At 44.8% G+C, this 11,963-nt stretch overlaps 1 protein-coding gene across 1 annotated transcript; it reads left to right on the forward strand.

The window, feature by feature from the left end:
* Window positions 1-682: 682 nt before the first annotated feature.
* Window positions 683-2,624, forward strand: LOC128741920 (uncharacterized). The gene is made up of 3 exons (XM_053838044.1): window positions 683-830; window positions 995-1,757; window positions 1,842-2,624. Exons 1-3 carry the CDS (start codon window positions 683-685, stop codon window positions 2,389-2,391), a joined length of 1,461 nt encoding a protein of 486 aa, XP_053694019.1. The 3' UTR covers window positions 2,392-2,624.
* Window positions 2,625-11,963: the final 9,339 nt, after the last annotated feature.

An 11,963-nucleotide genomic window follows, 5' to 3' on the forward strand; every position in this document is an offset into this window, starting at 1 on the left:
GACTTTTTCCTATAAGAGTACCGCCAGAGTGCAAGCGACATGCGACGCGACGCGACATTTCTTGCTGTAGTTATACGCGCAGCCCTTTTTCGCCCGAAGCAGGACTGCGGATTTAGCAACATAAGGTTTTGCACGGGCGAGCTTAACCTCACTTCTTTGACGTCTATCAGTGGTTTGTTTACATGGACTTAAAACATGGGTTAACATGGTTGAAACTGAATTTTGCTTAAGACCTTAACGGCAAGTCAAAAAAGCACATAAACTGCCATTCCGAGTAGTTTGGAGGGTGACACTGCTGGATAATACGCTTAAAACGTTTAAAATAAAACGTTTAATTCCAATTTATGCATATCGCGTTCGCCTAACAAATAGTAAACAAACCACGAGTGGATGTCAAATGGGTGAATTGCGTTCATTTCGGTTCATTCGTGACGTCACCTTGCAAAACCTTATAAGAGCGAAGTCGTGTCGAGTCACTGTCGCGTTTACTCTGTACGGGGTCTAAGGTAAATATTTTATTGGCCCTTTTTAAATGTCAGTAACACAATAATATGCTTCATCGTCTGGAAATCTGGCATCCTTTCCGGGGCGGCTGCATGCGCTGCATTCTGCATGTGACAGATTTGACGGATCAAATCAAAACCAAAACGAAAAATTGCGAAAGTGCATAGCTCAGCGAAAAATGGCGGCTGTTGAAACGAAACCCGTAGAACCTAAGGAAAATCTTTCCAACAATGATGAAAAAGAGGATGTAAACAATGAAACTATAGATGAAAATGTGCCTGAAGATAAGACGAAAAAGAAGAAACCAAAACGGCCCAAAAAATCTGGTAGGTACCTTGCAGATTCATTGAATTTCTGAAACCACTTCGTCTATTGTCAACGCGGTTATTGTCTGTAGTGTGACTCCCAACCTCAAAGCACGCATGCATTCCCTTTTTCACATGTTGCGAAGTATAGGTTTGTCGCATTCTTCATATTTTACTTATTTCAGCTGCTGAGAAAGCGGAAGCGGCCGCATTGAGAGAAGCCCTTGCCGAAAAGCTGGCGATCGAGAAGGCAGAAAAAGTTGCGGCCAAGGAAGCAGAAAAACAAAAGAAGCAAGAGGCTGCTGCAGCAGAGGACGAAGATGAAGATGACGAAGGAGGAGCGGATGAAGGTAAAAAGAAGAAAAAGAAGCGCAATAAGAAAAAGGCGGGACAGGGTGGAGAGAAATTGGTGGCTCCATCTGTTCCGATTACAGAGCAATTTAAAAATGCAAAATACCCGGAGGGTGAAATCATGCAATACCCTGATGCAACCACCGCCAAGGATCGTTTCACTAGCGAAGAGAAACGTGCCCTCGATCGAATGCATTTGGATATCTACAACGAACTACGGCTGGCGGCTGAAGCGCATCGACAGACGCGGCAGTACATGCAAAAGTGGATTAAACCCGGTATGACGATGATTGAAATTTGCGAAGAGCTCGAAAACACGGCTCGAAGGTTAATCGGCGAGAAGGGACTGGAAGCAGGTTTAGCTTTCCCCACCGGTTGTTCGAGAAACCATTGCGCTGCTCACTATACGCCAAATGCCGGTGATCCGACCGTACTGGAGTTCGATGATGTAACCAAGATTGACTTCGGCACTCATATCAAGGGTCGTATAATTGATTGTGCTTTTACGTTATCGTTTAACTCGAAATATGACAAACTCTTGGAAGCAGTTAAGGATGCCACGAACACTGGAATACGAGAGGCTGGAATTGACGTAAGGTAAGACTAAGCTGGACAATAAATGAATTCGTGACGAGAAAATAATGGGTAGAATTATTAAAAGTATTGTAATTATTTAAACAGGTTATGCGACATTGGAGCTGCTATTCAGGAGGTAATGGAATCGTACGAAGTAGAACTGGATGGGAAAACGTATCAGGTGAAAAGTATTCGTAACTTGAATGGTCATTCTATAAGTCCGTATCGTATTCATTCCGGTAAAACGGTTCCCATTGTCAAAGGTGGTGAAACAACCCGTATGGAAGAAAATGAGTTTTACGCTATTGAAACGTTCGGCTCGACTGGACGCGGAATGGTGCATGACGATATGGATTGTTCTCATTACATGAAAAATTTTGATGCCCCATTTGTGCCACTACGTTTGCAGTCATCGAAGCAGCTTTTAGGATTGATCAACAAGAATTTTGGTACATTAGCTTTTTGTAAGCGATGGCTGGATCGTGCTGGTGCCACGAAGTACCAGATGGCATTGAAAGATCTTTGCGACAAGGGTGTAGTTGAGGCATACCCTCCTCTATGCGATGTCAAAGGGTGCTACACAGCACAGTACGAACATACGATCATGCTACGTCCGACCTGTAAGGAAGTCGTATCTCGTGGCGACGATTATTGAACGATGACCCAATATGCATGGCGTTCGGCACGCACGTTAAATTAACAAATCGGCCACCAAATGGAAGGAGAGCGAGTCTAACTTGCGATGTAATGCCAAGTCAAAACCAACATAAAAATTGAGGGATTGTTTTGTTTACTCTTCGAGGAATAATGCCACTCTTAATCGTGCAGTTATGTTTTGAAAAGGATTCGATAATTGAAAATATTACCAGTGTACGCGTTGATAAAAAAATAGTGTTTTAATTTAAAGTCCATATTTTGTTTGAAATTATCCGAAATCATAGCTAATTGTCCAGTGTATCAAGTAAATAGTATTTGGATATAGGGGACTAATTTCAAAATCTCTAACTATAGTATCAAGTTTAGATAGATATAAAAGTCCGGTTAAAAGGTAAAGGTGAGCTTCAAAATCGCAGTTTTTACAAAGGCCCAAAAATCATAAGCACACCAGGTCTATAAGACATTGATGCAAAATTAATACCGACACTAGCAGAAAAGTCCATAAAATCAATCTAAACCTAAATTGGATCCCATTCTCACAGTCAACTCATTTTACTTAGCGCCCTATTTTCACAATCGTCTCATGAGGTCCACTAGCCGGGTACTGGAGAACACAAGACATTTATCCGGGCAAGTCTTGCTCTACTTTACCATGCGAGGCGAAAATGCTGCTCGAGAAAGAGGAGTTGGATTTCTACTGACTGAGCTCAGGGACACGTGCAACCTTGATGAAGTGCGAACCGATAAACGAAAGAATAATCGCTGCCAGAATTAGAACACGGGCTGCAGGAGAAAGGATTTCTACAGCCTGCTGCACAGCACCATTGGACGTCATAACCCAGTAGAAATGACCGAAAACGGGGAGAAGTTTAGAGAGTGTTGTAATAATAACAACATGGTCGTAATTGGATCACTTTTCCCCATAAACCAGCAAAGAAGGTCACATAGGTTTACCGCGACGGCCAAACAGAAACCAAATTGACCACATTGGCATCAGCCGAAAGTGGAGAAGGAGCCTTCTAGATGTTCCGAACAATCGTAGTAGTGATATTACAACCGACCACCACCTTGTTATCGTTGAGATGCGCTTGCGCGTGCTTTCGGCAAAGTGCGCAACGGGCGGAGGGAGTGGATTTCGGATGCAACTTGGAGGAAGATTGATGAAAGGAGAGTGGCGAAAGCCGACATTGAGCGATCATGAACTATAGACCGGCTAAGACAACTAACATCAGATGTTAACGATACGCTGAACTGGAGAGAGTTGTGAAAAGACCTTGTAGGCAGACAAGAGAGCCTCGACTAATTCCGTTACCGAAGGAGAAACCGCCATAGCCAAGGGCGATATCCGTTTGTTGTATGACATCTTTCGCCGCTTTAGTGCTAAGCTAAATACTATTATGCCGCTATTGAACAGAGCTGGAATGCAAATAAATAAATAAATAAATCAAAAGCATATTGGTTAAGGGTCCTAAAAAGCGTCACATCACATTGCTCTGTATTACTCTATATTACATCCAGGAGAAAATCGACGATACTCTACGGCGGTAGCAAGGTGGATTCTATACCTGCCGATCATCCGTAGACCATATCACAGCGCTCCGCATCATATTGGAGCAGATCTATGTATTCCAGGAAACTCCTGCTGGTGTTCGTTGACTTTGTCCGACCTTATATAGGTCACGGCTAGTGTGAGACAGCGCTGCATTTTATCACCGCTACTGTTTCTTGTTCCTTATCGTTGTGGATAAGATATTGGTTGGAGTGATTAATAGTAGACCAAATCGAGGATTGCCTTGGAATCCTCTAACGATTACGGAGCAGCTAAATGACTTTCCAACAAACATTTTTGTCGTATAACACCTTATCAGGCGCTTGTAACCCGTTAATTTGCTAGCCAACGGTTGAATAAGCTACTCATCAACTAAAATTTTTGTTGAGTTTGACCTACTGTTTTTTGTCGGAAGATTTGACCACTGCGACCATTATTTTGATCTATTGTGGTATACTTCTTCTTTTGTCTAGGTATTAGTTGCCGACATAAAACTATTGATGAAAGTGTTTGTCATTGTCAATTCATATTGGGATTTGCAGCCCAGACTTCGAAAGGCTCCATTGTTCCTTTACCGAAGATTCTTAGTCTGCGAAGAGTCAGTGCTCTGCACTGGCAGAGCAGATGTTCTGCGGTTTCGCTTTTGAATTCGCAGATTTGGCAAATATCATTGTCCAGCCTACCAATCGTTTTGAGATGGCGATTGCTCGGGCAGTGACCGGTAAATAGGCCTATTATTATACTCAGTTCGGTTTTCTTCAAATTAAGCAATGATAGGCTTTTTTACGGTCTGGCTATATAAAGCGCTTAAACTGTCTTAGTCCTGTAGAGGATTTCCAATTTTCCTCTATTGTTTTGTGTTCCCATGCACAAAATTCGGATTTAATTGCGCTTGGTGACATACCACAGAACGGTTCTGGCCGATAAAGTCCTTAGATGAACCCTGCCTCGCTTTTTCATTTTCTTCCACTCCGCAATAGCCGGGAACCCAGTAAAGGTTTACTTGATTCTTTTCCGTCAGTTGCGTCAGTGAGAGGATACACTCCCATACTAGCTTTGAATTACAAGTACAGGCTTTAAGCGCTTTAAGCGCTGCTTGACTGTCAAAAAAATACATACGTTTTCATATCTATAATCTATATCTTTCAGGCTGGAATACTGTGGGTCAGTGTCCCATTGGTATTGAAATATTTATTCCTGGGCCTGTGATGCCAGCTCCAGTAGAGCTATTCATTTTTGACCCATCGACCGAGCCCTGGCGGATACTCGGGCCTCCTTGTTCCCAAGTACCCCGTCCGGTTTCTATTATTTTGAAAGGCTTTACGAAGTTTGTCGTTGTTTTTATCCAATCTTCGTTGTTGATTATAAGCTTGCTCAGCTGCAAGTTTTTGGGGATCGACAGCTGGCCACTTATAGAGTTTGACCTAACCGACGATATTTTCTTGTTCGCACAACACCGAATCGATAGCCAGAGCAAGTTTGATGACCTCTCCGAGAGCACCCAGACAGTGGGTCTCTCAGTCAATGTAGCAAAGATTAATTTTTTGGTAGTAAACACTGACAACTCCACAAACTTAACAGTTGCGAGACAACAGGTAGGGCAGGTGAAAGCGTTTCAATATCTTGGTGGTACCAACCCTGGTATAGTTGGATGACCTTACTTACTTATTCAGCCGAGAGCCGGGGTGGCTCTTGCCGTATCAAGATTTCCTCTCCATTGTACTCGGTCCTGGGCTACTCGTCGCCAATTCGCTGCGCGTCTCGACACACGCAAGTTGGCTTCAACCTGGTCGACCCATCTAGCACGTTGCGCCCCTCTATTCCTGGTGCCGGTGGGGTTCTTGAAGAGAACGGATTTCACTACACAGTCGTCCTTGCGATGTGGCCGGCCCACCGTAGTCTCCCAACTTTCGCCAGGTGTACGATGGGAATCTCTCCAAGCAGTGCCTGTAGCTCGTGATTCATACGTCTCCGCCACTCTCCGCTTTCCGTCTGTACTCCGCCAAAAATAGTCCGCAACACCTTTCGTTCGAAAACGGCAAGTGCACGTATGTCTTTCGTAAGTAAAGTTACTGTCTCAAGTCCGTAGAGGACTACCGGTATGATTAGCTTTGTGTGGTGGCGTATGCTCCTTGATCGAAACGTCTTGCGAAAGGAAAAGTAGGCTCGATTTCCAGTTTGAATGCGTCGTTGGATCTCCTTACTCGTATTATTGTCGGCGGTGACCAGAGATCCCAAATATACGAACTCATTAACCACTTCCAGTTCATCGCCGTCAATAGTCACTGTCCGTGGGAGGCAAACGTTACTATCTCGGGAGCCTCTTCCTACCATATATTTGGTTTTCGACGCATTAATTTGTAACCCTATCCTTCAAGCCTCCGTTTTTAGTCTGGCGTAGATTACCTATGCCGTCCCACGGTTTCTAGTAATGATGTCGAGGTCGCCTGCAAAGGCTAGGAGTTGGCTACTCTTGCTGAAGATCGTTCCTCTCGTTTCGATGCCCGCTCGCCGGATCACACCTTCAATACCGATATTGAAAAACATACAGGACAGTCCATCTCCTTGCCGTAACCCTCTGCGCGATTCGAAAGGGCTTGAAAGTGTCCCCGAAACGCGCACGTAGCACATCACTCATTCCAGAGTAGCTTTGATCAGCCGCGTCAGTTTGTCCGGAAAACCGTACTCGTGCATTATCTGCCATAGCTGTTCGCGTTCAACGGTATCGTATGCTGTTCTGAAACCCACGAAAATATGATGCGTGGGCACGTTGTACTCTCGACATTTCTGAAGGATTTGTCGGAGTAAAAATTTGATCCGTAGTAGCACGGGCCCCCATAAAGCCCGCCTGATACTGCCCTACGAATTCTCTTGCTATTGGGGATTGACGACGCAACAAAATCTGTGAGAGCACCTTGTAGGCGGCGTTGACCAGCGTAATGCCGCGGTAGTTACAGCAGTCTAGCCGGTCGCCCTTTTTGTAGATGGGACAGACTACGCCTTCCATCCACTCCTCCGTTTCTCTTCTTCCCAAATCCTTGAAATCAGCCAGTAGAGTGCCGTTACTAGCGGTTCTTGGCCACTTTTGAAGAGTTCAGCCGGGAGTCGGTCCTTCCCGGCGGCTCTATTATTCTTCAGTAGACCGATTTCTCGTCGGATCTCCTCGAGATCGGGAGCCGGTACGCTGTTGTCGCCTGTAGATACTCCGAGGTTAACTTCCATTGCGTCTCCTGCTGCTATATCGCCGTTGAGGTGTTCATCGAAGAACTGCTTCCACCTGTCGACCACTTCGCGCTCGTTTGTGATAAGATCCCCTCCCTCGTTCTTACACATGTCAGGATTTGGTGTGTGGGCATTGCGAGTTTGGTTCACCTTCTCGTAAAACTTGCGGGTATCATTAGCTCGGAATAGTTGTTCAAGCTCCTCACGATCTCTGTCCTCCTTCTGGCGCTTTTTCCTTCTCTGGATCGTGGTTAACTCATTCCTCGCTCGTCGATACTTGGCCAAATTCTCTCTCGTGGATATGCTCAGATAGTTTTCCCAAGCTCTTTTTTTCCTCTCTATCGCTTCTTGGGATTCCCCGTCAAACCAATCATTTCGTGCACTCGAGGTTTCCACACCTAGCACCGCGGTTGCGGCCTCGTTGACGGCCGAGCGCATCCTACTCCATCCGTTTTCGAGGGTCGAAGCATCTAGCTCCACAGAAGAAGGCAGAGCTTCATCCAGTACGCGCGCGTAGTTTTCGGCAGTTCGCGGGTTGTCTAGTTGCCGAATGTTTAGCCGAGGAGGGCGACTTTGTCGTGAGGTATAAACCGTCGTTAGTTTTGAGCGCACATGTACTGCTACTAGGTAGTGGTCCAATATCCGCACTTCGTAGGGAGCGTACGTTGGTGATGTTCGAGAAAAACCGGCCCTCGATGAGAATATGGTCGATTTGGTTCGAGGTTCGTTGGTCAGGTGATCTCCAGGTGGCCTTGTGGATATCTTTGTGAGGAAAGGTGTTTTTGATCACCAAGCCTCGAGAAGCCGCAAAATTGATGCATCGCTGGCCGTTATCGTCCGTGTCGGTGTGCAGGCTATGGGGCCCGATCACCGGTCTATACATTGCTTCCCTGCCGATTTGGGCGTTCAAATCCCCGATGACGATCTTGATGCCCCGTGGTGAGCAGCTGTCGTACGTTGCCTCCAGCTGCGCATAGAACCCTTCCTTCTCGTCGTCGGGTCTACCTTCGTGTGGGCAATGCACTTTTATGATGGTGTAGTTGAAGAAACGGCCTTTTATCCTCAACACGCACATCCTCACGTTGAACGCTTTCCAATCCATTACGCGATCCTGCATTTTGCCCAACACTACGAAGCCCGTTCCCCGCTCGTTGGTCGCTCCGCCACTCTGGAAAAATCGGGCTCTGCCGCCACGGATCCTACACACCTTCTCGCCCTTGCGACAGATCTCCTGCAGTGCCACGATGCCAAACTTTCGGGGTTCTAGCTGATCGAGCAGCACCCTGTCGCCACCAACGAAATTTAGCGATCTGCAGTTCCAGGTATCAAGTCTCCATTCCATGTCCTTATTTCGTCGCCTTGGTCCTTGCCGAATATTCTGAGAAGATATTTCTTGACTCTTGTTGTAAGTTGTGTTGTGTTTAGATAGGTAGCCGTACTAGGGCTTACGCTACCGAGTCTCGTGATGGGGCTGCCATCTTGCAGTGTCGAGACACACTCAGGGTTGCCACATGCACAGATTATTCTGTGTTTAACAGATATTTGAAAGAAATCGCCTGCACAGAATCTGTACGCATAGAATACAGATTTTCGCCAAATTACACAGATTAAACAGATTTTTGAGCTTTTACATGAGAGTGAAAGAGACGGAAATAGTCAGCAAAATGACTCTCTATCTCTTTCACTCTTATTGTTTCGCATTGGACAGATTTTTGCACAGATATTTTTCCTCGCCGTACAGATTGTCAGATGCCCTGTTTTTGTTATCGTTGTCCTGGTGTCCTGATTTACAGTGAAAAATCCTGATTTTTAAAATAAAATCCTGCTTTACTGAAGAAATTGAAATACAGGAAGAAGAAATTGACGTACAAGTTGTTTGCCACGGGACATCAATTATATTATATGTTATACTAGTTGATCCGACAAACTTCGTATTGCCACAAATTAAACTGTGTTGTACATAAATCGTGAATCTCGGATGACCTTTGTCACAATCTCGAGTTTTGCAAGTTTCTGAGGAGTTCATGGGCGGTTTAATATACAAATTTTCCTCACAGCAAAGTAGAAAACAACTCCCCCCCCATTGCTTAGCCTGATAAAATAAAGCGGATAGCATTAAAATATTCGCTATGATTACATAACATTTCGCCGCATACCGTTTTGCGGAACACCACTTCTCGGTAGACCATAACGCGAAATATAGTTTCGCGAAAAACCTTACGCGGGATGTACCATTTCACGGAAACTGTTTTCATGGAAAGTACCATTTCGCAGGGGTTATTCTCTCCTTACGTACTGTCGCTCGTTCGGACCCTACTGAAAGAAAGTAATAGAGGTCAGTAGACCTAGAAAAATAAATAAATCTCATTGATAGTGTTTGGTGATCTTGTTTTTGACTAATGTTTTATGGAAGAATCTAAAATTTCTGGAGTTCGATTAGTTTTTAAGTTACGCAAAAATTTCTACTTTATTTGTATTATGAGAGTCCTTATCCCTCTACCACAGGGGTGAGGCGACTTAAAAGAAATTCCTGCCTCCAAAACCCCCCACATGCCAAATTTGGTTCCATTTGGTTGATTATTTCTCGAGTTATGAGGAAATTTGTTTTTCATTTGTATAGGAGTCCCCCCTCCTAAAACGGGGAGGGGTCCTAATTCATCATAGAAAAAATTCTTGCCTCCAAAAACCCCCACATACCACATTTGGTTCCATTTGATTGATTATTTTTCGAGTTATGAGGAAATTTGTTTTTCATTTGTATAGGAGCCCCCCTCCTAAAGTGGGGAGGGGTCCTAATACACCATAGAAAAAATGGTTACCTCATAAAACTTTCACATGCCAAATTTGGTTCCATTTGATTATTTCTCGAGTTATGAGGAAATATGTTTTTCATTTGTATAGAAGCCCCCCTGCTAAAGTGGGGAGGGGTCCTAATACACCATAGAAAAAATGGTTACCTCATAAAACTTTCACATGCCAAATTTGGTTCCATTTGTTTGATTAGTTCTCGAGTTATGAAGAAATTTGTATTTCATTTGTGCAAGCCCCCCCTCTTAGTGGGGGGAGGGGACTCTAACCATCATAAGAACCTTCCCTGGCCCCAAAAACCCATACATGCAAATTTTCACGCTGATCGGTTCAGTAGTTTTCGATTTTATAAGAAACATACGGGCAGACAGAGAGAAATCCATTTTTATAGGTATAGATAACTAAATTATGATTGGATAATACCAGAATCGTCATCGGAGATATGAAGGTCCAGGTCGGTTGGGAAGCGGTGTATGGACCGGTGATCGGATCCATAGCCTGCACACTGACGCGACCGATAACTTTAGAGCTTCCAGAGGCCTGGTGATCAGAATTACTTTCTTTTCTTGCAAAGTTATCTGCAAGGCCCCCCGGAGATCACCCGACCACGGACCGTGGTACCCATCGCCGGTTTTTTTTCGAATATTAACATACGTTTCTTACGGGGTTCGGATATCGGCCTGCATTCAAATTACCGATGGTCCTCTCCTCGATTGAACAATTAAACAACCCACAAGTTGCGCGCGCCTGCTGGACGAAGCTCTACCTTCCTTTGTGGGGTGGGGTGAACCAACCACCAAATTGCAGATAATAACTAGTTCTACAAATGTCCCATATACAACTTTGCCACATTTTGCTCGGCTGAGTCGGTGACAGTGCCGAAATGAATGAAAATTGAGTCAAAGTGATCGAACCATCCCTGGCTGAAACCTGACATGAGTGGAGACGAGGAAGGAAATCTGGATTACAAACGAGCGCGTGGTCGTCGGGTGGAAGCAGTCAATGAGCAGCTTAATGGCGATATAAGTGAAGTAAGCAAAACGGAAGTTAATCTGGGAGTACCCAGAAAGGAACAATTCCCCGCAGAATGGTTCTTCATTGGATAATTTCTAAGATTTCGGTAGAGGAGAATGTGCTGGATGAGTAGATGGACGGTACGGTTTATCCCGTCCACAAAAAGAACAATCGGCTCGACTGCTGTACTTACCACGGTATTACGCGGTTTAACGCCGCCTACAAGGTGCTCTCCCAGATTTGGTTACGTCGCCTATCCCTAATAGTAAGAGAATTCGTAGGACAGTATCAGGTGGGCTTTATAGTGCTACAACGGGTCAAATTTTCAGACTCAGACAATTCCTTCCGATATGTCGGGAGTACAATATGTATATCATACAATATCATATTTGCATGGATTCCAAAGCATACGATACAGTTGAGCGTGAAGAGGTATGAAAGTTAGTGCACGAGAACGGTTATCCGGACAAACTAACATGACGGATAGCTACCTGAAGCGAGTGATGTTCTACGCGCGTTTCTGTAACACTCTCGAATTCTATCGAAACGCTCGAAACGGTCCCGTATGCTATCATCGCTATTGAAGGTGTAAGCTAGCGTCAAAACAAGAGGAACGAACTTCAGCAAAAGTAACCAACTCCTAGCAGACGATCTTGACATCATTACTAGAAACCTTGGAACGGCGGAGGCAATCTACACCGATCTAAAAACGCAGTGTCGTACACCTGCCAAGTCACAAGAATGTACCACCGATACCCTGAATAGAGAGACCCTACGTACTGGATAGCTTAACCAGGTTGAAGCTGGCTTACAAGTGCTGAGATCCTCAACGAATTCGCGACAAGTAGCCTAGGACGAGTACATAGCACCTAGCCACTCCGTCTCCATACGGTGTAGTTTCTTCTGTTCCTTTAACAATGTGTGCCTAGCTGAATTCTTGGCGAATTTTACATTGGTTTTCGGTGCCGTTTCGACGA

This window comes from Sabethes cyaneus, chromosome 3, assembly GCF_943734655.1.
Source record: "Sabethes cyaneus chromosome 3, idSabCyanKW18_F2, whole genome shotgun sequence".
NCBI classification, from domain to species: Eukaryota; Metazoa; Arthropoda; class Insecta; order Diptera; family Culicidae; genus Sabethes; species Sabethes cyaneus.